Genomic DNA, 27,872 nt, shown 5'->3' with positions numbered 1-27,872 from the left:
TCTACGCCACGAACACAGCATTAATGAGGGAGATCAAAGACTGATCAACTCGAAGTCATTATTATGAATCCAGGTTGGATGCATGTTTCTTTTATCCTGCGAATTGATGCCGTGTGAACAATAATGTTAAAAATCCTTCTCATCGCATCGTTCGAAAGAGAAACAGGTTCATACCTCTTTATCATGTACACATATTTATATTCAAGTAATATTTGCCACTGGATGACTAACACGATTGTATTTATTCATCCATCGACATAACTTACAAATTGTTTACTGTAATATCGGACGTTTTTGTAATAGGCAATGGAAAATGTTTCAAATTGGGTTGTCTCCCGTTATGCATTAAATACGTTTCAAAAGTCACTTGACTTGCATCTGACAAAAGGAAGACTCATTCTTTTGGACACCAAATACTAAATATGATTGTATACAAAATCAGTCATTAAGAGTAAAAAATAAGTACTCTATTCTTAAAGTAATAATTAGTAAAATACGTCGTGATGCGTCCAACTGTGTATGATCATGTGAAAAAAAAAACAATTGGCAATGTTTAGTCGTATCGTACTACGTGCTGTTTCTGTCCTTTCTTTTTTAGTAGTTACTGCTCTCGTTATTGGAGGGTTTCTTTAATTTTTCCAATAATCACCAATATTTCATATGATAAAAAGTAGCAATATCAATGTACATAGGGACCTCTAAATGTATATTTGATGTCAAATGAACAAATATAAATCTTTTTCATTAATAATTTGAAGACGTAAGTCAGGACTTTGTGTATTGTATCTCGATAAACATTGTCTGAAAAATGTAAAACTTGTACCATAAAGCTTGTCCCATCCTTTCACTATATGATGAACAGTATCTCCGTTACTGCTGACATGGTCTACGTCAGCATTGCCGTCATAATTCCACGTGGTCATTATTGTTGCAAACGGATATTTAAGAGGGTTCCTTGTATTAACAATATCTTTAAAAATGGCTTTGGTGTCTTTCCAGGTAGATTTGATCAAAATATTAGTTGTTCCATGATCCTTAAATGTAACGAATAATTGTAAAGCTGCTGGTGTAATATCTATTCTTGATATCGGAGCGGAGGGTAGATTGTTTTTAGATGGATCATTTTGACCAAAAACAATTGATGTACCAAATGGAATTTCAGTAAGTCCATGTGGTGCAATTGGTAATATGTTCATTTCACCTGTTCTCGACAACTTCACAATAGGACTATAAACGTCAGCCCATGGAAGTCGATGCGAAATTACTATCTCAGACACATGATTGAATATGGTATCCGTATCTACATTTCTAACAGACATTGCATCTTGCACAGAGTGTTCCTTGTTAAACTGATCATAGAAAACTTCAATTTTTGTATCATAGCTGGAAAACAAATTTTCACTATTAATTGACAGTGATGCATGGTGCTCTAACTTTATAAAATCTACTGTGATTGATCTCATTTGGGCCGGATCAGCTAGAATATGTAACAAAATCTCCCTTTCCTTTAAAAGACTGTTCTTTGGTATTAGCCAAACATGTTTTGTTTTTATTGAGCTAAAGTATGCGTTTTTAAGTGTAATCAATGATCCCTCATCTTTATACGTGCAAGTTACAAGAAATATGTCTACAACGTGTAGAAATTGCAGCACAAGTCTTGTATCTGTGTCATCGACATGCAAGTTTTTAAACTTTATTTTCATATATAAAGATTTTGACGTATTAGACCTACCATGTTCCATAGTAGCACTTGGATATAATTCAGAGTGAACGGTATCATAATGTGACTCGAGCTGTACTTTTGAAAATTCCCATAATGTTTTATTGTGTCTTTCACAAAGTCCATGTTCATCATGAAAATTATTTTCAAAGGACCTGTATTTTGGATGCATCACAGTAACAAGGAACATTTTTACATTTTCATGGTAGATCGGCAAGAGTAAATTGTTATTGCTTGGACATACTGGCTGTGATGTTTTCCTCGTTAAAACAGCAGAAGACATGTCATCTCGTGCCCGGCCATTCGAATAAGTTATGTCTTTGTCACAGAAAAGAGAACACTTGAATATTTCATCGCTAATGTGTGAATCTAATGTTTTGATTTCAAGTTGATCAAGTTCGACTCCATAAAAATCAGTCTTATTTACACTTATTGAAATAAAATGTCTTCCAGACGACAGATTTAAATATGGACCAATCGGTCCACTTTGAAGAAAATTATTCCATCCTTTACCGTAATTGCTGTCGTCTGGTGACGTTAAAATACCCAATCGTATTCCATCTATCCCAAATTCAATAGCATCGCTTCCTCCATCGTTAGAAAATCTAACGTTATTCAAATTTACACTAGTTTCAGCACGGAGACAAAAATATATTTTAAAAGAATCGCCTGTTTTGAAATTTATCGATCCATATCCAGTTGAAGAATCTCTGTTGATTGTGAATTTATCCATGACGTAATTTTCAACTTCGAGGGGGAATAAAGATTCCCCATACAGCAGTAAAGAATGTTGAAGAAACACCAGAGCACGCACTACGGTAATATACATATCCAACAAAATATTAAAGAATTAGAAATAACTGCAATTTTGCATCCTGTGTTATCAGACCATACGTTGATTATATTATAAGTTTCTCAAAGATGATTCATAGTTTTGAAAAAAAAAATACACATCGATTACTTTCTTATAAAATGTCAAAAAGCCAAACAGATACCATCAGACAGTAAAATATCTTACCACATTTAACATTCAAAGGTGCACAAAATACAAGCGTACCTCTCAAATAGGTGTAGTAATGATTGATATTAGAACAAAAATGTCAAACACATTCGTTTTTTAAATACAAATACAATTACTTGTACATAATTAACTATTTTGTGCATGATATTGGTTGTAAAGAAGACTGATTGACAAATTATCGTTAGTACATTACACCTGAACAAAAAGTAGTACAAGAACAAATACTTACTAATCACTTATACGATCATTAATTACCTTGAAAGGTAGATACATTTATTTTTTAGTGTTATAATATTGTAGTAATAGAAAACAACACGTTTCATGTTGATTATGTATGAAAATGATAATAATAATAATAATAAAAAATTATAACAATATCATTGACGGTCATATTTTGAAAATGTTCTATTCATACAATAATGTTAAAATCAATCAAAACACGTATGTCTTTAACCCCAGACACCATTGATGACTATTATGTTGACAGACGCGCGTCAAGCATACTAAATTATTAGCCTAGTATCTTTGATGATTGTGTTTTATATCAAATTTGACACACGAACATTCTGTATGAAAGTTTGAACAAAGAAGTTGCGCTCAGTATATACTGAATTTTAGATCAAATGTTTTTTTTTACTGATCAGTTTAATAAAATCCTCGAAATTTGTTAATATCATTTGATATTGAAATTTTACAGCCTTGTCATTCAGGTATCGATTCCTAAAAATTCTAAAGTTCTACTAAAAAATCTTCACAATTTAATAATGATATCAACACCTTTGATTTTCGTATCTTACAAAGTTAATTTATTTCATTTTCAGATATAATCAATATCAAACATTTTCATGAGTGTTTTCATCTCCCATATTCTAATGAAAATATGATTAAGGATAGTACTAAAGTAGAAAGTATACATTATCCATTTCCCATGTTATAACAGAAGACCTTAACATCCTTCGTGACAGAGAATTGAAATCAGTGAAGGACCTTAATATCGTCCCCCGGAAATAATAAATTGGAGTGAGTGTCGTAACATCATCCACGACTCACTTCGTACTAACTTCTCTAATTGGACAAAACGAGAAGATTCCTTTTCAATTCCATAATGAACGTATATTTACGTAAACAAAATTTTAAAGAACATTTTACTCTTAACAGCAACCTTAAGATATTTCGCGTATCAAACATAAGCTTAAAGAATTAGGCAAGGAATTTGTTTTTGTCCTGGCTGAAAAGATAGCTTAAAAATCATTATTTTTTTACGTTATTGTTATATTGCGGTTCTGCAAAAGGTAATCACTTATTCACCAACATCCAAACTGACTACATTTTCGATTAAAAGACATCTGTAACTAACATAAACTTTTAGTTATCTCTATATAAGCTGAACAAAATACACTGAAAATTTAAACTATGTACTGGCTCCCGAAGCTGCGCAAAATATAGATTTATTTCGTCTTCAAGAACGATTAAAACGACTCTGCACACCGTTAAAAAGATGGTTAACCTACATCGACTCATTGAGGTTTTTTTCTACAAGATTTGTGGATTGTGGTATAAAAGTTTCGTTTTCGCTTACAAAATAAAGAAAACATGTATTAAAAAATCCAAACACTTCGATGATGATATAATCACAAAGACTTTTTTATATAACTGTGAAATACATTGATGTTGTCCTGTCACTCTATTCATTTTTCTGTGAGTGCCTGCATCTAATAAATCCTCACGAACTTGAGGTTAAGGATGTTATCGTTACTATAAGGTATGCTTCATTTCTGAATCGATATTGACACAGATGGACGCCTTAAGACTACATTTTTGAAATGAAACGTAACGCTCGTGCATTATGTGACAATTTGTTGTAACAGAAAATAAGGAAAATACGGCGATGTTGTGCAACAAAATAATAACTGACAGAGAACATACAGAAGAGAAATACGTTTCCCCTTTGATTTGGTATTTTTCTCATCTTCATTAGAGCAGGCCAATAAAATACGTTGAATAATATATAAATAAAAAGACGACATTTAAAGTATATCCTAGAAACCACAAAGATTCAGATCACCGAAGCTGTTATGGACATTGATGATGAACAAATTCAGCAAAGATACCACGACGAAAGGAGTGCTTCTAAATGTTTGTGGTATTCACAACATTACGATATCATCAAAAGTTGGCACTTATATTTCAATAATGATAATTCAACAAACTCGTTTTTATGTCCATTTCTAAACTTTTTTTTGTTTTTTTGTGTTTGTTTTGAACAGAATACTGAAAAGGGACCTGGAAATTGTAAACTGAAATCGTGTGTGCATGCTTTGTTAACCATCCCAGTGATATGAGATATGTTCATTAAAAATAAACGGTAAATAAACCGTTGATAAAAAACAATTCTACATTATGCAAAATAAAGGCAACAGTAGTATACCGCTGTTCGAAAGTCATTAATCGATTGAGAGAAAACAAAGCCGGGTTACAAACTAAAATTGAGGTAAACACATCAACTTTAAGAGGAAAACAACGAAATAAAAGAATCACTGAAGTGCAACACAACACCAAAACGACAATGCAACACACACAGAACCGAACTATGAGATAACAACTGCCATTTTCTTGACTTGGTACTGGACATTTTAAATTAAAAACAAATGGTGGGTTGAACCTCGTTTTGCCGTCTAGCCAAACCCCCGCTTTTATGGCGTTGTTAAATATAATTTAAGATTGTCTTAATATATAGTTCAGCACCCATTTTTTGAATTTCCGGATAATTATGCTCTTCATCTTTTTATTATACCCCACGCAACGAAGTTGCAGAGGGTATAATGTTTTATGACCCGTCTGTCTGTCCGTCCGTCCATCAGTCTATCAGTCCGTCACTTTTGTTCTTGTCATCGCAACTCCTCTAAAACCACACGACAGAATTTCATAAAACTTTGTAGATAATAAGGACATACTATGTAGATGTGCATATCGACAGGAAATTATGATTCAGATGATTCAGGTTTTTTCTACGAGTAACGGCCCTTTGAACTTCAATATACTACTGCAACAGTTTGTCATCGCAACTGCTCTGAAAACCACACAACAGAATTTCACGAAACTTTGTAGGTAAAAAGGACATATTATGTAGGTGTGCATATTGACAGGAAATTATGTTTCATTTTTTTTTCTTACAGTTATTTCATTTGTCCAGTGACAATGTGGGGACGTGGGGAATGTGAATGCTCACTCAGGTTCTTTAATTTGAATTGATTTTACAACTATTCTGAGCACCAATAATGATATGAGACGATATGATACGAAACGCTATGCTTTTATTACTAAACTTCTATATTTGATACGATTCAACCATCATCGGGGCGCCCCCATGTCGTTTAAGGCGGACGTTTTGTATCTAGTGGTTTCCCTAGCCCAGTAGTCAGTACTTTTATGTTGACATGAAATATGATTGATATGTTAATTTTTCTTGACTGATTATAAAATGTTCAATCATTTGAAAACACTAATTTATTTTTCCAGCCCAAGGTATACGGTTTTAGTTTGTAACCCGAATTTGTTTTCTCTCAATCGATTTATAACTTTCAAACAGCGGTATACTACTGTTGCCTTTATAGATTGACCTTGCTTTGTTTGGTACATTTGAATTTTTTTTTTTATATTTCATGCTCTTCAAATTCGTATTCGAGTAAAAAAAAACCAACTAACTTGAACGTCAATAATAATCAAAGAAATTTATTATTCTTTGTCTGTTGTATCATGTATTTGTTCTCAAAGAAGTCTGCCTTAGCATTTGATTTGTGGTATGTTTATTGTACATATGCTGCATAACTTGTCCATAAAACGTAAGGTAAATACAATTTTATATCTACTTTATTTAGCACTATTAAAGTTACGGATCGCGGTAATGGCTACCTTATATCAATTGATGTAAGGCACAAACGCACCGTGTGTTTATTTTATAATTTAGGCTGCATTTCTTTCTAGTCAAAATTTTGTAAACGTTGTGTGGCGTTTGTTGTTGTTTTCTAAACGCTACGAAAGTAGAAACAAATACAACGTTTAATGAGTCTTTACTGTTTGAACTTTCAATTATGCATGCACATGTTGTTGGTAAACCGATTTTTACAAACGTAGAAAAAATATATCGTTTAATCAAGTTCAAGTTAGAAACAAATGTAGCGTTTGTACTAACAAACGATGAACGACAAACTATAGACGCATCTTTAGCGTTTACATAGTTTGTCAAAGTTTGTGTAAACTTTGCAAACGTATGTTAGAAACAAATAACCAAAGCGTGTGCGCGCTTAGTCGTTTGTATCGTTTGTGTTAGAAAGAAATGCACCCTAACATATAATTAAAATCTAAAGAAAAAGCTGCCGTCCTGATAATAAAACCCCAGGTTTATCAAAACACAATATTTATGATATACTATTGTTTGCAAAAATGAAATTCATCCAGAATTGAATTGAGTATCCCTAATCATTTGAAACGCAACTACTTATGGTTGTACCAAAAACAGTTAACCACACCTTTGTCATACAAGTGCGATGTTTAGCTAGCTATAAAAGCCAGTTTATTCCACCATTTATTACATAAGAAAATGCCTGTACAAAGCCAGGAATATGAAAGTTGTTATCCATTCGTGTGATGTGTTTGAGCTTTTGATTTTACCATTTGGTTAGAGACTTGTCTTTTTGAATTTTCCTCGGAGTTCAGTATTTTTGTGATTTTATTTTTTGAAAGAGTAGTTATACTGGTAGACTACATCATAATTATAACACATCCGAATCTCCTCCCTTTTGTTAAGGTTTATGACCCCTAATGTGGCCTGTGAATTACGAAATTCTCAAACTGCAATAGTATCAAAACGGCAAAGATAATGAATAATAGAGATGGTCTATTTTGTACAAATACCAAGGGGAAACTTCGTGCAAAGCATGGTTATTTATATTTAAATTGCATTTAGTAGAAAAAGACAATTTGGTAAAAATAAAACAAAGATTTTGGTAGAAAATCCACAGACTTTAATACAGAGATTACTTTCTTGTTTTTCTATGATGTTCTAGCGTTTATTGTTTACAAAAAGTTTTAAACAACCTTTGAATTCGAAAAAACCTCGTGTTGAGTCACTACAGTCTAGTGCATCCCAGAAGGTGTACTTGAATTGGTCCATATTTATATTTGTTTTAACCAATATCTAAATCTATTTTAAAACTTGTTTTAAGGAAATCATTGCTAGCACTGCATGCAATAATCCTCTATCTATCAAGCAACGAATTGCCAAATATGAGAATACAAGGGGAAAGGCTGTGGATTTTCTATAAGATTTCAATGTTTAGCATTGAATCAACATATGGGTACATACTCCTTAAGAGTATTTGTAATGGTACAATACCACATAATTATTAATATTTGACTTGCGTATGTTTGCATCTACATCATACAAGCTGAATCCAAAGAGATTTTTTTTTAACGATAACAAATATTTTATTCAATCATTTCCTGATAGATAAATACCTAATTAGTCCAGGTCGCATACTTAAGGACCCCTATATTCAAATAGCCTCACTTGACCAGGGAAAAACCCAAATGAGTTTATACAATAGTTTTACATACGTAATTATATTTGAATAACCAATACAATTGATTTTCACCTGATAAGCATCACTGTATAAAATCACTATCGTATATCCGGTGCACTGAACAAACATGTGTTGAAGTTAAACTGGAAAGACTATATATTTGATTGCGAAAAGTAAGTTATAGTTTGAATTTGAAATTCTTGATGGATTGAACAAAAATTGAAACTATTCTGTAATATACATATGGATTATAAAAAAGGATAAAGCACATTTGGTGAGTATTAATGTATTACGAAGCATGATATATGTGGTAATTTACAAATGTACCTAACATGCACAGACATAGATTCAAATATTGATAACAATAAAAAGATTGGTTTTCCTTCTATTTAAAAACATATTGTTCACTACTTTATTCACAAGATACAATAAGATTTTTATGAATGGAATCGAACACACCTCCCATTTAGTACAGTAGAACTAAGTACATCTTCCTATATTTTTTCGATAAAGAGTTTAATTTTCGTTCTGCATATAAACTTTATATACAAGCGTAACAAGAGTAGTTTTAATATGTTTTTCGTGTGCAGATTTAGCCAAGCCTGTATAGTAAGACTGCATATTCAGTTCAATTTTATCGAATTTGCATTTATTACGTATTTTCCAAATAGCCAATTTAAAATAAAGTATTATTGCATTAACAATGGTATTATTCTAATTCTCTGTACAAATTCCAAATAAAATATCTTTTTTAACGAGAACCTCGTCATTTATAAAGTTACACAGTTGTAAATTTCTAACAACCGTTTCTATCAATGGTTTAACATTGTTACATTGATAAAATAAATGCTCAAGAGTTTCAATATTATTGATTTCATCACATAAGTGATATTTTCCATTTGACATATGCATTATTTGCAGTATGTTTTCTGTATATATAATCCTGTGTATACATTTCCATTGAAATTCTTTAACTTTTCTATTAATATCCATTTTACTTAGATTTAGCCAATTCCCCCCCCCCCCCCAATTTATATACTCGCTATACAAGTGTTCCCATTATTGTGTTTGACTCTTAGGGGTCACAGTTATGTTAATGTTTTATTGAAGATGTTTTAATGTCAAATCCTTGATTTTAATGATTTTATTATCTGGATTTAGAAATTCAAGGGTTTTCAGAAATGTTGATTTTGTGGCTTTTTAAAGCAGGTTGATCATCGTTATTTTTTAAAATCTGCACGAATGTTTGTGGATGCGTAAATAAAGTTGATATATTCGAATGTTACATATTGATTAAGTGCATGATCGTTTTATATGTAAATAGAATAGAAAATTGGATCGAATTACATATGAACATATTGGTGTCAATCCTCCAAAACACTGTCTACTACGATAGATTAAGGCCTTATGCATTACATCCTTTATCATTAAGCCAATTCAGACAAAAATACAGAACTGACGAAAATTCGTAAGTTTATTAAGTTATATAATTAATGTCATTGTAAATATTATTAATTTATATGTATATGATTCGTATCGATATATTTCTTATTCTTAAAAGAGGGACAAAAGATACCAGAGGGACAGTCAAACTCATAGATTGAAAATAAACTGACAACGCCATGGCTAAAAATAAAAAGACAAACGGACAAATAATAGTACAGAAAACACACCATAGAAAACTAAAACCTAAGAAACTCGAACCCCACCAAAATCTAAGGATGTTCTCAGGTGCTCCGAAAGGATAATAAGAACATGCTCCACATGTGCACGTGGTACTCGTCGTGTTGCTTATTTTATTACAATTCATTACACATACGTCAGTACCTTTATTTACCATGATAGTCCTTTTATTAGAATCAAAGTTTCTCAAATCTGTCGCTGAAATGGACTTACCAAATTATATTCATATGTTACCTTAGTGTGCCTTATTTCATATAGTCTAAATAGTTTAATATTTGAATGAATGAATTCGAATGATTTCAACATTCCGATTGACACATTCTCATTTATAACAGTAACACACCCTCTGATTCATCGAATTGGAGTATACATATCTCTGTTGATATGTCAGATGTTCACGAAAGACCATAATTGGTCCTAAGATTTTGATATTTTTTTAATCAGACCAAAAAACTATACATTTCAGATAGAAATTCTTGTGATAATACTATAAATAACCTTCGTCACACATTGGCGTATAGACCGTATACGTTAGTTGCACGCCAAAGGAACACTAAGCAATCGTTAAACGCGCATTGCATAAGTTTGGAGTACGTCGAAATGCAAAGGTATACGCTTGGTGAACGCTATAGCTTCAGGAAATTTTTATGCATCAAAAAAATTTTCATCCAGCTCAAGCTTTTGTCTTCCATATAACTGTACGCTACACGCACGTAATACATACGCTACAAGCGCGTTGAAAACGCTACAGATAAGTTTGAGACACGTTTAGGGCACGTTGTATACGCTTCAAAATCGTTTGACTTTAACTATGATCCCTTAAAAAAACATTATTTGTATCTGGATTTACCTTCATCAGGAATGCCAAAAATGTCAAAGTTTGATGTATAAGTACCGAGTTTTAAACTTTTCGATATTTTCCACTTTTACTTATTTATATGACCCATTAACAATGTCAAAATTAACGGAGGAGATTAGAACGTATAATTTATTTTCAGCTCCCAGATGTGTATAACAATCAAACGACATATTCAATTAGAGTAAGTTGATCAGAATGGCAATCGGCTTAGGTGATGCTTTGTTTATCACATGTATAGGAATTATCCTGCTATTTGCAGTTGTCTGTAACTTCTTGGTAATTTTCGTGGTATGGAAGAACAACAAAATGGGAAATGTTACAAATATCCTTATATGTAATTTATCAGTCAGTGATATAATCCATGCAGGGATTATCCTGCCTCAGAATCTACATGATATATCCCACGAAGAGGAATTCCATGAGTGTAAGATTAATATTGTTGTACTTTATTAGTTTAGCTTAGTATTTTTACCTAGAATTTCAGTAATTTTTAAAATCCTCACAGATACCCAGATAAATGTGTACATTGTACGTGTTTTTTTTAACAAAATACTCATCAGTTACGCTAAAATAAAAAAAGTTTATAAAGAAAAAGAAATTAAACACACGAAAGATTTGTAATTCTAAGAAAAGATGTCAATTATATGTTGAGTCTCATATGTTATATGGGTATTTATACTGCGTGTTATACGGGTATTTATACTGCAACAGTGGTATTTCAGAAGTCCTATTGTATTGAGTGTATTATTATTTGTTATATATCAACACGGGAAGTATAGAAAAGTGTCCTTTAAGTTAGCAATACGTATCCATATTATATACAAATGTGATATATACAGTTGCCAAGGAGTATTGTTAAAATATGCTGTTTCGAAAAAGAAAAAAACCCTGCGTATATAAAAAAAAAATGCTGTATGATTGCCAATGAGACACTATCCACAAAAGACCAAAATGACACAAACATTAACAACTATAGGTCACCGCTCGACCTTCAACAATGAGCAAAGCCCATACCGCATAGTCAGCTATAATAGGCCCCCCGATAAGACAATGTAAAACAATTCAAACGAGAAAACTAACAGCCTTATTTATGTACAACAATGAACGAAAAACAAATATTTAACACATAAGGTAACGACAACCACTGAATTACAGGCTCCTGACTTGGGACAGGCACATACGTAAATAATGTGGCGGGGTAAACATGTTAGCTGGATCCCAACCTTCCCCCTAACCTGGGACAGTGGTATAACAGTAAAACATAAGAACGAACTATAAAAATCAGTTGAAAAAGGCTTAACTCATCAGATGGACAAAATACAAGTGGACGTGGCCGGGTACTTATACATCCCGACACAAAAAAAACACAATGAACAGATTTGAGAGTACTCGCAGTTATCTGACAGCTACTTCAAAGCCACTAACAACTAATAAAAAAATCATTCATCTAAGACTAAACTATCAATCCGTACACATCCAACATCCAATGGATTTAGTGTAAAGGCGTCATAAACAGCCAGAGAAAAACATGACCTTGTGCAATGCCAAGTTACAGGTATCGACAGATTGTAGATCTATGAATATGTATATGTATATAACATACTAGTAATATTTAGTTAGCTTTTAATTTACTGATAACAAAATCAATATTTATACCAATAAAAACAATATTCAATGATCTTATTACAGTGTTGAATAGGTAACCTTTTAGAATAAGTTTATTTAAGGAGCGACAAGTTTACATGGATCATTTCTAAATTTCCGGGCACGGTTAACAACATTTCCGTAAAAATGAGGATGTGCTATCCCGTTTGAAATAAGTTTTCTACAGGTACAACCAAACTTCAAAACCAAATCTTTATATCTAAGGAAAAATTTAGTAAAGGTTTTAAGTAATTTATGGTAACGATATCCCTGGTTTAATAATTTACCAGTAATACATAGGTTGCGTTCGTTAAAATCAAAAACGTCACAACAGACACGGGCATAGCGAACAAGTTGTGAAATATAAACACCGTAAGATGGTGCCAAAGGAACATCACCATCTAAAAATGGAAAAAATAACAATAGGGAACGAAAAATCGTCTCTCTTGTCGTAAATTGTAGTGTGGAGTTTCCCGTTTAAAACCGAAATATCTAAATCTAGGAAAGGACAGTTATTACCGAATAAATTCGATTTATTTAAAGTAGACCTTATATAAGGAGTCCATTAAAAATGATATTATGGCAAGTTTGTTTTTTCTTCATATTTTTTATTTTTTTTATTTACATCGTTTACCCTATATGCCACTATATAATACATTTTCTTTCTGTCTGGGTATGTATCAAAGTTATTTTAAATATTTTCTATCCTTGTTTCCAGTTATAGGGATTGACTATCAGAAAAATTGTACAATAAGCTGATATATGATACATTTGTAATATAGATCTGTTTAATCTTGTGTATTTCAAGCAATCATATAAATTTCATAGCATATTTCATTATCGAAATGTCGCTCGAGGTTAATATTTAACGACCTGTTTACAATCAGTTCCTGAATTTCGAAAGTCTTTAATGTTTTCAACAGTACATTATTACTAAGCATTCCTAGGAAATATATACTAAAAAATTCGCACTAAACGCTTCTAGAATGGCACATTCAATTTTATTCCATATTGCAATCCTTTTATCCTCCCTGTCAGATTGCCTATATATTGCATGAATATAAATAACAAATAGCTGAGAGGTTTATAAAGCAGATTGTTACCCCGAGGAAATACAAAAACTGAGGCGAAGCCGGGGTTGAAAATGTTTTTTTTTCGGCGGGTTTTAATCTGCCTTATCACACATTCAGCTATGTGTTATCTATTCTGTTATACTAAAATTGATAACAGAAATGGGATTTATGTGAAAAAGACAACATTCATACTAAAGAGCAGAACCGAAGGCCACCAATGGGTCTATCAATAGTATTTATTACTGATAAAGTTGTTTTTACATGTGTGAAGGCAGGTAATATGTTTTCAAATGGATATGGATATAAAAAATAGGGTGAATATAATATATGTGGTTAATGTCACCAAAATTTTCAAAAAAAAAACCCCTATGGAACATTGATTGTTGAAAGGTAATTAACTCCAACATAGCTATTGCCATTGACAACACTAGTATTCCCATAAATATTTTATAGAAAGCTATATAAAAACAAATGTTTTATATTAAAAATAGGGACAAAACTTCGGTCCTAAATTGTTTTGTCCTGTATGTGACGATTGAAATGTATTCCTTCGAAGTTTGTTATAACGAAGAACCATATGCTCTCGGGATATTTGGTTTCATATCAAAGATTTGCAATATTCGCGCAATATGAAGCGACAAAGGCGAAGCTGTATAAAAGAAAAGACCAATGTATCAAAACAATAGGATATTTTTGCCAAGGAGGCAATATAGTATATAAGTTTTATCTTTACTCGGCTAACATGAAACAGAATATTATTGCTCGCCGATCGTCGCATTTCTAACTTTGCTTGAGCCTCATATTCGTAAATCTTGGTTACGACTTTTTGTCAGATAATCAAAATGTTTGGTTATATCAAGTACAATGCTATTAAAATCAATACCCGCTTACTCCTACTCAGTGTTTTAACAGGGGAAAATGGCGCTTATGTGAGATTTATACATACAATATCTAGAGAAAATCTTTTCCAGCCAAATTATGCATGGTGCTTATAGATAATCTGTATAATGTGTAATTTCTCATAATCATTTAAAGTATAGATTTCATTTCAATAAACGTGTTTGCGTTATAAAAATGAACTTGAAATTATTGAAAAGTTTTTTGTTTTTTTTAATCAATGATGATACACGTATATATTATACTAGTAATATCTTGGTTTCGATTTGATATTATACAGTGCTGTTGTTGCATAATATTATAGTTTAAACAGTGCGATAGTATATGCTTTTTTCATTTCCGTAAAAAAATCCATAACAAAAAGACGCCGAGTAATGCCATTCACGAAGCAGTATGATACTTGCATATTTATTAGGAATAATTTTATTGAAAACATGAAAATAAATAAGATTCTGTAAACCAAATCTTCGCAACCTTGCTTAAATATTTTCCCATTGTTCTTCAGTGTTAAATGATTCATATACCTTTCATAAATACAGACCTGTTTTTTTTTTTACATAAGACAATGCCTGTACCAAGTCGGGAACACGAAGGGTGTTATCCGTTCGTTTCATATGTTTGATCTTTTGATTATGCCATTTGATAAGATGGTTGGGTATTGAATTTAAAAGAACTCGCATTTTTGATATCTAATGCATATATCCGTAAACTTAATTTTGTCTCTTTATTCCATTCATCAATAATCACAAAAATAAATAAACACAATAATTTCTGGATTTACAATACTATCAACATAAATCAGTCTGTTGCATGTATATTTGGTTCACAAACGGTTACATAAATTCTTCCAACAGGGCTTTTTGTGTATCATTTATCGTGTTGCTTAGTCTTTACTTGTCTATATTGTGTCATGTGTACTATTGTTTGTCTGTTTGTCTTTTTTCATTTTTAGCCATGGTGTTGCCAATTTATTATAGATTTATGAAATTGACTGTCCCTCTGGTATCTTTTGTCTCTCTTTTACGTTCTTCTCGCAGTCATACACGTTTGAATTCTGCTTTGTTTTGTTGTTTGACGTTTAAAAATTGCTCTTATAAAATAAACTTAAATCAGGTTTGAACAATGTTCGCGGATCGGAAATAGAAAATCTACAAGAAAGACAGGCATTAAACACGTAAGTGTTTCTAATCCTAAAGTCTTGATTTCAATTTTCCAATTTCAGAACTTACAAATACTGTGCAACACTATTTTCAACATTCATGCAATGGAATATACATACCCCAGTTAATATGATTTTCTAGAAGTTGCGTTTCCTATCATGATTTCATCATAGATAGTTGCTACCTGCTACCTACAAAAAAAGCTATTTAACCAATGCTTTATAATGGTAAATATGTTAATAAATCTATTAATACTAGCGTAGAAATTAAACACATGACTTTTTTTCTAATGTGCTTGAGCGTATCATTCAGAACAAACACAATGTTATTTAATGTAGAAGTATATACATAACAATTTCCCCTGTGGATTTGTTTAATGCTTAAATTTCCCTATGCTGATTTCACTATAGATACCTGCTACTTTAGTACTTACAAGGAAGCTATTTAACGAAAGTTTCAAACTGTAAAGGTGTTCTTTAGTCTGTTAATGGTTGCGTAGACATTAAGCAAATGTAAGTACTTCTAATGTGGTTGATTATATCAGTCAGAACAAACACAATTGTTTTATGTAGAAAGTTAATCGGTTTATTGCTGTCATTTCCTTTAAAAAATAGCTTTGTATTTCCTCATATAAAAGTTTAGTTCTGTAAATGTCTTCAAAGGTTTATTTAGGTGACAGTAATTTAAAAATAAGAAAATGCGTGTACAAAGTCAGGAATACGAGTGTTTAATCCATTTGTTTAATGTGTTTGGACTTTATGATTTGTTGTGTACTGGCCAGCCGGACCACTGAACTGCAATCTACTAGTCCGGCTCCAAATCTACTGGTCCTGCAAACATGACATTCATTTGACAAACACTAAATTATTTAAATGATAGATGTTTACTTCTATTTTCATGCTTTCTTTAGCATATGTTGGACAAGAAAGTGCTTTCCTAGATGTTTTGTGCTGTTCTGATTGTTCCTGAGCAAGTACAGAACCTAACATAAAATTTGAAGATCCCGTTACAAAAAATACATTTATATCTAGGTATGTCACTGCAAATTTTTCACATCGACTATACTGTGGATTTTTTTTTTCGTGGGAATCAATTTTCGTTGATTGCTGAAAACTGGCATATTCGTTGATGTTTGATTTCATAGTTTAGCCCTGAATGCATCTATCATCTGCAATGCGAATTCCTATTTGATTTAGTAAAATGTCTGTCGCGAAAGAAGTTTGTTTGAAATTGTCTTTAGAGTTTTTTTTTTTTAAATTTCAGATTTTGTTAAATCGGAATGTTGAAGCAATTTCTGTTTTTGGGAAATTAGTATTGCATGAAATTTCCCCCAGAAAAAAAAAGGTTATTCATTGAAAAATTAGGATTTCCCTGAACTCATTTAGCGTTGTCAATAGATTCGTGTTTACCCACTCATTTGTATCGTTTAATAGCCTTAAATATTACTTTACAGACAATTAATTAAGAAAGTTATAAACCTTTGCCAAAATATATTCACTGATTAAAACAGGTTATTCCACGTCCACTTGTATTTTTGTCCATCTGATGAGTTAAGCCTTTTCAACTGATTTTTATAGTTCGTTCTTATGTTGTACTGTTATACCACTGTCCCAGGTTAGGGGGAGGGTTGGGATCCCGCTAACATGTTTAACCCCGCCACATTATTTATGTATGTGCCTGTCCCAGGTCAGGAGCCTGTAATTCAGTGGTTGTCGTTTGTTTATGTGTTACATATTTGTTTTTCGTTCATTTTTTTTTTAAATAAATAAGGCCGTTAGTTTTCTCGTTTGAATTGTTTTACATTGTCTTATCGGGACCCGCACATTGGTATCGTTAAACACCCTTACATATTTCTTTATACACAATTCCTTAAGAAAGTTATTAACCTTTGCAAATATATATTTACATATAAAAAAAACCATGTAATTACAGTTTTGGTATACATCAAAGACCTAGTTTGTAATTAATAAAAGTAAAATGTTTTGCTATACAAGAACGATTGATTTTGTTGTGTGAGATGAATTTAAATTTTCTTCAATATAATGTCAATATGTTATTGTCTCGTGAATACGAATAAAAAAAAAACATTTACGTCAATGAATACTACCAAAATATTTTTCATTTAAAAGGCGGTCTAGTTGATAACTATTGTTGGATACTACTGAAATTAGAAAGTGTGCTTCATATCTCGACCTTTTTGAAGATATTGACACAGATGGATAGCTTAAAAACCTGAATCTATGACAATACACTCTCTAAAAGCCACCTTCCTATTACTTAGCAGTAACTGTCTACTTCTTTGTACGGTGTTAAAATGTCTCAGTTAATACATTTTGGTCGTGCATTCTCACAGTACATGGAATTCATCATAAGACGTGTGCTCCTAACCGGGTTATAATAAAGAACGACTGAAATCAAAATAATAAGTTTTTTGAATCAATGCTCTTCAACTTTGTTTAAACTATACGCCATGTATCTTTGATAAATATTTACACCACTGGATCGATGCCACTGCTGGTGAACGTTTCGTCACCCAGGGTATTACCAGCTCAGTGGTAAGCACTTCGTTGTTGACATAAATATCAATTATATGGTCATTTTTTATAAATAAACTGTTTGCATAAACATAAATTATTCGAAACACTAAGGATTTTCATATTCCAGGTATAGATAACCGTAGCCGTATTGGCACAACTTTCTGGAATTTTGATCTGACCGTCACTGATAAGTCTTATGAAGTTGAAACGCGCGTCTGGCGTTATAAATTTGAGCCTGGTACCTTTGATAACTATTGACCGATACGATATGTTTATGTCTCAACTCATCAGCAAAATAATGTCGGAGTTTCAATCTTTAGATACCTGTACAGTCGTCTAATCTGTAATCTTATTGATTATATACAATTCCCGATTTTAAAAAAAGGCAACAGAAGAATGCCGCTGTTCGAAATTCATAAATCGATTGAGAAAAAAAAAAACAAATACGTGTTGCAAACTAAAACTGAGGAAAACGTATCAAATATAAGACGAGAACAACGACACAACAGAAACGCAACACTAAAATGCAACACACACAGAAACGAACTATACTATAACAATGGCCATATTCCAGACTTGGTACAGGACATTTTAAGAACAAATGGTAGCTTATATCAGCCAAGATGGATGAAAGCGCTAGACAATGCTGCTTTTAAAACTCTTTTTGTGTATTTAATTTTTAATATATATATATATATATATAGGCGTAAAAAATAATTTTCACATGTGCAGATATATATATTCATTAAATAAAATAATAAAATAAGTAAAAAGTTAACAGTTCCATTCTATCGATTTCATCCTTCCATTGGGACTCTTCAGGATTATATAGGTTACATTCAGTTATCCTGAAGAGTCCCAATGGAAGGATGAAATCGATAGAATGGAACTGTTAACTTTTTACTTATTTTATTATTTTATTTAATGAATATATATATATATATATGTTAAATCTAAGCACTCGTTGAAATGTAGATTTTTTAATGACAAAACATTATCAATCTATCTGAAAGCGAAATAAAGAACATTGAAACATGGTCTTTATTTATTTATTGAAAATATGTCTGTGCTAATAATTACTAAACAAATTGGTCTGTTTGGTGCACAAATAGTATCAAATGGAATACCGAATGCTTAATGTGATATATATCTTTAATCTCTCTCTCACTCTCTCTCTCTCTAATTTTTGATCAGACAAACTAATGTGTCCCGAAAAGCTGAGGGTGTTAACTTGTTCGTAAACAATAGTCGAAAGTTATCCATAGCCAATATCACCACGAACACAATTAATCCGGGTATTTTGTTGTCACAGAGGTCTTGAAGCCATCCTTGTATTTAAGATGATTTAATTTAGTGAAAAACATATTTCAATAATGAATTTGGGCAAAACATACCAAAAAAGTGTAAAATCCTCGTTTTTCCATTGTTATTTAAGTACCGGTCTTTGTAAAAATCATGCAGAAGGTGATTCATGGCATGTCACAGAAGTAATTTTTTTTGCCCTATATCATAAGAACTTTGGTAGATGGTCAAAATTCTGTCTTTATTTTCCCTGTATTATGCCCGTTGCCATGGTAACCATCAAATCAACATTTTGCCTGAATATGTGAGAAAAGACCCTTTTTGAAAATATAAAATAAGGGACTTTAAAGTCCCATAGAAATAAAGTTAATCAATACAAAGGATATGTATATTTACAGTATTGACAAACAAAACTCCAAACTATATAAAAAAGTTAAAATTGTGAATTTACTAAATAGTTTGTTTCCATAGCAACTATTTAAAAATGTGTTAAAATTCGAAAATGAAAAATTTCAAAAACTTTAAAATTTTAAATCTGTTTATCTCCCAAGACCAACAATACCATGACATGTCATTGACAAATTTTGAAAGACCACATTCTATATATTAAGAAAATAAAAAGAAAGTCGTGTGTTTTTTTTTTCTTAAAAAAAAAAAAATTAGTCAAAAATTGTCAATTTTCACCAAAATTCAGATTAACAATCAGATGAATAATCAAAAATTTTGAACTTAAAAAGCTAAAACATTCCATTTATATGTGCACTTCTGACACAAATTTGTTAATTTTAAACGAGAATATATGATAAATGAAGATATACTTGTACAAAATGAAAAATCATCACTCTGGGTATGGTGCACCCCCCTTTTTTTTCGATTTTTTTTTTTTTTTTTCAAAATTATAAAATTTGTTGAAAGAAATGTGGTATCTCATTGTGTTTACTTGTGAACTAAGTATTTTAAGAATTTAAGCATAACACAACTTCTAAAGTTGAGGGCAGTATATGTACCCCCTCCCTTCAATCTTATATGTAAGATTTCTCAGAAGTTTAAAAAAAAATGGTAATACGCATAACCTGTTGTCGTGTCTAAGACTGATGCTGTCAGTGAAAAAGAATAAAGTTGAATCCAAAACTTAATTACTAGTAAGTCTATGTATAAAGATAAAACTCTCAACCAGAGAGCAAAGACATAGAAATAAACAACCACAGATCACCGTATATCCTTCAACAATGAGCATAACATGATTATCTATAAAACAAATCTTTATGAACATTTAAAAAAAATAGCTCAGGATACTTTCTCTTTCAAAATGGCTATACAGAAGTTACAGTAACAATTTAATGCAACTCATTGTTGGTTTTTGAAACAGATTGATGCTTTAAAAACTTTAACCCTAGACTAAGATCTGCTAAACAAGAAGACTCACCCTGAAATGTCTGGTTGGTTTTATTTATAATTGAATTACTTTTGAAACTCTGTAAGTGTTATGTAAAGATTTTAATACAAGTATCATATTAACTTAACATTATCAATGTTCTAAGAAAATGAGGTCAGGGTAAGATGAACTATGTCAGACAGACGAAAAAAAGAGAACGGAAACGGAAAATTCAGCATTTTTTCCATTTTTAAAGGGGCATAACTTATTGACAGTACCTGTTACACCAATAACATTCTAACTGTTCTGAATTTTATGGAAATAAGCATTGTATATAAGTTTCAAAACATTTGGTTGTGGCAAACTTAAGTTAGAGAACGGAAACAAAAAAGTCAGCATTTTTTTCCATTTGTGTAAGGGTATAACTCTGGAACGGACGTACTTACAGACAAGGGTACAACTTAATGCCCCCTTTGCTAAAGTGGGGGCATACAAATTCTACATGTTCTATCTGAAGAAATATATACCAACGACCTACATTAAATTGTGCAAGAATTTGTCAATGTTTCTATTGTATATGATGGAAAAGGACAGCTTGTCTATTATTTTTTTTAAAACCTAACTGAATTATTATTTGTATACCGCAGAATAATCGCGTTTTTTTATGGTTCTCAAAAATATTTTCCTTGTGGCCCTGAGGAAAATTTGCTGGTCTGAACTATTGTATACTGTTTTGATTCTCAAACCTTTATGACAACCATGTGCAATGACTATTCTTGAATTTTGCCTAATTTAATCAATTGTTATATTTACATATTTTTATGCCCCCGCAGTGGCGGAGGGGGCATTAAGGTTTACCCTTGTCCGTCCGTCAGTAAGTCCCAACGTTGGTTTCTGTTCTCTATCTTTAGTTTGCATCAACCAAATGTTATGAAACTTAATCACATTGCTTATTACCATAAAACAAGACTAAGTTTGGTGGTGTCACTTAAACCGTCCAAGAGTTATGCCCCTTTACAAATGGAAATATTGCTGAATTTCCGTTTCTGTTCTCTAACTTTAGTTTGTCTTTACCAGATGTTATTAAAATTATACACAATGCTTAAAACCACCAAATGTAGATCAACTTTGAATTTTGGTGGTGTAACTTTCATTGTTCTATGCAATGCCTCTTTATAGAGGGAAAAAGTTGCTGAATTTTTATACGCCCGTCAAAATTTTGACGGGACGTATCATGGTATACAAATGTCCGGTGTCCGTCCGTCTGTCTGTCCGTCCGTCTGTCCGTCCGTCTGTCCGTCCGTCTGTCTGTCCGGCGTTAACATGTCGCACCGTAACTTGAGAACGACTTATCCAAATTTCATGAAACTTAACATAGTTGTTTCTTATGATGGTCAAATGATCTGTATACTTTTTGGTGAAAATAAGATTAAAACTTTTTGAGTTACGGCACTTTGTAACTAAAACAGGGGTGTGTTTTTTTCACATGTCGCGCCGTATCTCAAAAACGATTCTTGATTATGGCTTAAAACTTTAAACACTTCTTAGTTATATTAATCTTAATATCTGTATACTTTTTGGTGATGATTCAAAATTTTATTTTTGAGTTATTGAGTATTTTGTAAAAAAGGGGGAGTTTTTTTTTACATGTTGTGCCGTATCTCAAAAACGATTTATGATTATTGCTTAAAACTTTACACATGTCTTTGTTATATTAATCTAAAGATCTGTATACATTTTGGTGATGATTCAAAATTTCATTTTTGAGTTATTGAGTATTTTGTAAAAAAAGGGGGAGGTTTTATTTTACATGTTGTGTTGTATCTCAAAAACAATTTATGATTATTGCTTAAAACTTTACACACTTCTTTGTTATATTAATCTAAAGATCTGTATACTCTTTTGGTGATGATTCAAAACTTTATTTTGAAGTTATTGAGTATTTTGTTAAACAGGGGAGGTTTTTTTTACATGTCGCACCGTATCTCAAAAATAATTTATGATTATTGCTTAAAACTTTACACACTTCTTTGTTATATTAATCTAAAGATCTGTATACTTTTTGGTTTTGATTCAAAATTTTATTTTAGTGATATTTAGTTTTTTGTAAAAAAAAAAACAGGGTTGGGGGTTTCACATATCCCGCCGTGTCTCAAAAACAATATATGGTTATTGCTTAAAACTTTCTCAGAAACTATTTATGATTATTGCATAACACTTCCACACAAGACGTCGGGCGTATCATGCGCTCATGGCGCAGCTGTTTATTTGTTTTGTATTTCTTTCTTTAGTTTGCCTCAACCAAATGTTAAGAAACTTTTACACAATTCTTATCACCATAAAAGTTAGTACACAATTGGTAAGTGTCTTCAGTCATGTCCGTTTATAACTTTTATGATATGGAAGCGGGAGCATCATCTGTGTCCAATGGACACATTCCGCATTTATTTCAAATCTTTTAGATAAGTTAGATTATTATATATTAGAATAAAAAGAAAGGTTCTGTAGTTCTTCAATTTCAATTTTAGCACAGTTAAATCGACATAGTGACAAATAAGTGTTTGCATAAAGGTTTCGATACATGTCGATTTACATGGGAGGTAAATAGTAACAGCCATTATGTGTACATAATCTGACTCTGCGCAATAGTATACTAGTCCACAAAAGAAACGATACAAGGCAATGTATTTTCCATAGATAATGAAATTGGCAACACTGTACCAAGATTAAAACTGTCCCATTTGTCTAATCTTTACAGAGTGTTATTATCTTATCAAAACCACTGATTTAAGACAAAAAAAATATTTTATTTTTTTATTTTTGTTATATCAAAAAAAGTATTTTTATAAATAAACCAGATGCTCCGCAGGCGCAGCTTTATACGACCACAGAGGTATTGCACAATACTTAACATAATAATTTTGGACCCCGATTTGGACCAACTTGAAAACTTGGCCCATAATCAAAAATCTATGACCATGTTTAGATTCAGCATATATCAAAGAACCCCAAGAATTCACTTTTTGTTAAAATCAAGCTAAGTTTAATTTTGGACCCTTTTGACCTTAATGTAGACCAATTTGAAAACAGGACCAAAAATTAAGAATCTGAATACACGGTTAGATTTGGCATATCAAAGAACCCCAATAATTATTTTTTTGATGAAATCAAACAAAGTTTAATTTTGGACCCTTTTGGCCCCTAATTCGTCGGGACCAAAACTCCCAAAATCAATCCAAACCTTCCTTTTGTGGTTATAAACCTTGTGTTAAAATTTCATAGATTTCTATTAACTTATGCTTAAGTTATTATGCAAAAACCAAGAAAAATGCTTATTTGGGACCTGTTTTTGGCCCCTAATTCCTAAACTGTTGGGACTAAAACTCCCAAAATCAATCCCAACCTTCCTTTTGTGGTCATAGAAACCTTATGTTAAAATTTCATAGATTTCTTTTTACTTATACTAAAGTTATTGTGCGAAAACCAAGAAAAATGCTTATTTGGGCCCTTTTTTGCCCCTAATTCCTAAACTGTTGGGACCAGAACACCAAGAATCAATCCCAACCTTTCTTTTATGGTCATAAACCATGTGTTTAAATTTCATAGATTTCTATTTACTTTTACTAAAGTTAGAGTGCGAAAACCAAATGTCTTCGGACGACGACGACGCCAACGTGATACCAATATACGACCAAAAAATTTTCAATTAAAAAAAATTGAAATTAGAACTTAATTTTTTTTGTTTAAACATGGTCTGTTTTAAATTTTGATTGCCATCCGTCCTTGTGTCCATCTGGCTGTCCTTGCAGCGCTCGCACATGTACAAATTATGTCAGATTTTTACGAAACTAATACTTTAGGTTATTATAAGCAATATCTCAAACAAGTTAGATATTGGTGGTCAATCGACTTTTATAAAAACAGTTATAACCCTTGAAAATAATAAATTTATGGAAAATAGCCCCGTTAACGCTCCCACATGTACAATTCTTGCCAGATTTTTAATGAAACTTATACACTAGATTAATATCAACAATATCTCGGATGAGTTCTATAATCATGGACAATTGACTTTTTTTAAAGAGTTATGACCCTTAAAAATATTAAAATTTATGGAAAGTGGCCTTGTTAGCGCTCTCGATGGTACAAATTTTTTATTTTTTATTTTCAGTTTATTTCTGATAGAACGGACGTAGTTTTTTTAGGTCACCGTTTCAAAGGAACTGTGAATTTTGCCATCACTTTGCTTCCGTTGTCGTCTTTCCGGTGTAAAATATTTGAAACATTTCCACTGAAACTACTGAACCAATTCCAGTAAAACTTATAAACTGAATGATCCTTAGGATATCTAGAATAAAGTTTGTGTTCTATTTTCTATTTTGTAAAAAAAACCATGGCCGCCATATGTAAAATAAGAACATAGGGGTAAAATGCAGTGTGTAGCTCATATCTCAAACACTAAAGCCTTTTAAGAGCAAATTTTCAGATGAATCTAACAACCCATTGTTGGGTTGCTGCCACTAAATTGTTAATTGTACGGAAATTTTGCAGTTTTGGTTATTATCTTGAATATTATTAATGACAAAGATAAACTGTTAACAGCACAACTTTCAGCAAAGTAGGATCTACAAATAAGTTTATATGACCAGAATTGTCAATTGACTCCTTATGGAGTTATAGCCCTTTAAAGAAATTTTTCACAATTTGTTCATCTAGTTTGCTTCCTTTAAAAAAAAATCTTCTTCTGAATATGCTTAATCAATTTCAGCCCAACTTGGGAGTTATAATCTTGTATAAATTTAGTTTTTTATTTCCTTGTACTTCAAGAAACTTAGCCACTATGGCTAAAATGGAACATAGGGGTAAAATTCATTTTTTGCTTTTGAAGAAAAAACGACAGATACAAAGAACATTTAAATGGAATTGTTAAGCCACTCATTGATATATATTGAAGGGACAAATAATCATTGATGCAAGATTTAACCAAAAATTACAGGTGATCGATTCAGGTTCTTTAGAGTCAATTTTAAAGACCATGAAATAGCATCTAAAGATTTTAAATTTCTGTTTGGGTTGTTCTCTCTTTGACACATTCCCCATTTCTAAAAAAAAATCTAATATATAAAAATGGTGTAGGGGGTTCTATTATTGCCCTCACCCTTTGAAGAAATTTCATGTTTTAATGCTCAAAATGTTCACAATTGAATTCCATCTTTTAAATTTTTAAATAATTTTTTGAATTTTGAAAAAAAAGGGGGAGGGGGGCACCATGCCCAGAAAGAAAAAAATGTCCTTCTCTACAAAAATATCTCTATCAATCAGTAGTTTCTCATTTAAAATTACCAAATTTGTGTCAGGAATGCACGGATAAATGGAATGTTTTAGCTTTTTAAGTTCAAAATGTTTCAGTATTCATCTGTTTGGTAATCTGAATTTTGGTGAAAATTGACAATTTTTGACTAAAATTATTTTTTTAAAGAAAAAAAAAAACACACGACTTTCTTTTTATTTTCTTAATATATAGAATGTGGTCTTTCAAAATTTGTCAATGACATGTCATGGTATTGTTGGTCTTGGGAGATAAACAGATTTAAAATTTCAAAGTTTTTGAAATTTTTCATTTTCGAATTTTAACACATTTTTAAATGGTTGCTATGGAAACAAACTATTTAGTAAATTCAAAATTTTAACGTTTTTGTATAGTTTGGGGTTGTGTTTGTCAATACTGTAAATATACATATTGTTTGTATTGATTAACTTTATTTCTATGGTTCTTTAAAATCCATTATATTTCAATTTTCAAAGGCTACTTATGGACGTATTTAGGCAAAATTTTGTAAGGATGGTTTCCATGGCAACCAAGGTTGAAAAGAAAAAATTAATACAGAAAACTTATTTTCATACCATACCTTCATCATAAACAAAATATAAAGACATTTGAAGAGGGGTCATGAATCGCCCATCAACAGGAACCTGCATGATTCTTACAAAGACCGGTACTTAACTTTTTGTAATACTATTAGTATTATTATTATTTCAGGAAATCAGAGGAAGTGATGGGGAGTGAAAGCGCCAGTTCAGTTTCATATTTGATAAAGATAGCCTTAGTCGCATTCAGCACCGCTTACAATGTTATTATATAGGTTACATTCAATCCTATGTTTCGACAGGTCTTTTTACGTATATCTAGTGCAACAATAAGAAACAAAACAAAATTGCAGCGGTGTCAGATCTGGATACACAAAAACCGTCCTATTGAAAGATCACGAGGTGTTCTCGCTACAGCAGAAACTACGTCTTGTCAGCCTAAATTGCACTGAAAATAATGTCACAATGGCACAATGGTACTAAAAAACCTTTTTGCACCAATGATTATAATGTCTTGTTCGTAACTGAAGATAGTTGAAAGGAAGTTTTGAAAATAGAGCATTTCCCATGACTTTAATGTAGTGATCTATGTGTTTCATTTCATACACAAATAATTTCGTACACACAAAACAGAATTTCACTGAGCAAATCGTTTGAATAATAATGTTTGATGAAAATATTTTTAAAAATGCAAGTATTTAGAAGATTATGTTCTGGAAACTACTAAATCTTTATTTTTTTTTTTGAGAAACAGATAATGCAAAAAATATGTGTATTACTTTAACACGTGGTTTTATATCATAGATACAATTTTCCGTTTATTAGTCCACGGACCCATAGTCTTCCATGAATGAGAAACAAATGATATGCCATCTTTAAACATTGTCCAACAGTAAACATCATATATCGCCCCATGAAGAAAGGGGCAGGTTTAATACGGCCCTAATCTGACCCCTTTTTGTAGCTTAAATAACAAATTACGATTTTCATATTAGTATCACAACTAATAAATTAAACAATGACTAAAAATAAGATAAATTTACGTGTAAAGTGTACATATCTGTTCAAGTTCAAGTGTCATTAACATAAATCTTTGGTGTTTCAAAGCCCCATTATTTTTTTAATTGGTGTTTCTATAGAATATTTTAGAA

At 31.6% G+C, this 27,872-nt stretch overlaps 1 protein-coding gene and 1 long non-coding RNA gene across 2 annotated transcripts; one reads left to right on the top strand and one right to left on the bottom strand.

Moving 5' to 3' along the window:
* Window positions 1-219: 219 nt before the first annotated feature.
* LOC143047020 (uncharacterized) lies at window positions 220-2,749 on the bottom strand. Its single transcript, XM_076220014.1, has one exon. It carries the CDS (start codon window positions 2,547-2,549, stop codon window positions 717-719), a length of 1,833 nt encoding a protein of 610 aa, XP_076076129.1. The 5' UTR covers window positions 2,550-2,749; the 3' UTR covers window positions 220-716.
* Window positions 2,750-8,441: 5,692 nt separating this feature from the next.
* LOC143047019 (uncharacterized) lies at window positions 8,442-27,182 on the top strand. Its single transcript, XR_012969370.1, has 3 exons — window positions 8,442-8,597; window positions 11,005-11,289; window positions 26,894-27,182. It is a non-coding gene; the product is annotated as an uncharacterized LOC143047019 (long non-coding RNA).
* Window positions 27,183-27,872: the final 690 nt, after the last annotated feature.

The sequence above is a fragment of the Mytilus galloprovincialis genome, chromosome 9 (genome assembly GCF_965363235.1).
Source record: "Mytilus galloprovincialis chromosome 9, xbMytGall1.hap1.1, whole genome shotgun sequence".
NCBI lineage: Eukaryota > Metazoa > Mollusca > Bivalvia > Mytilida > Mytilidae > Mytilus > Mytilus galloprovincialis.
This window is presented reverse-complemented; position numbering and strand designations above follow the sequence as displayed.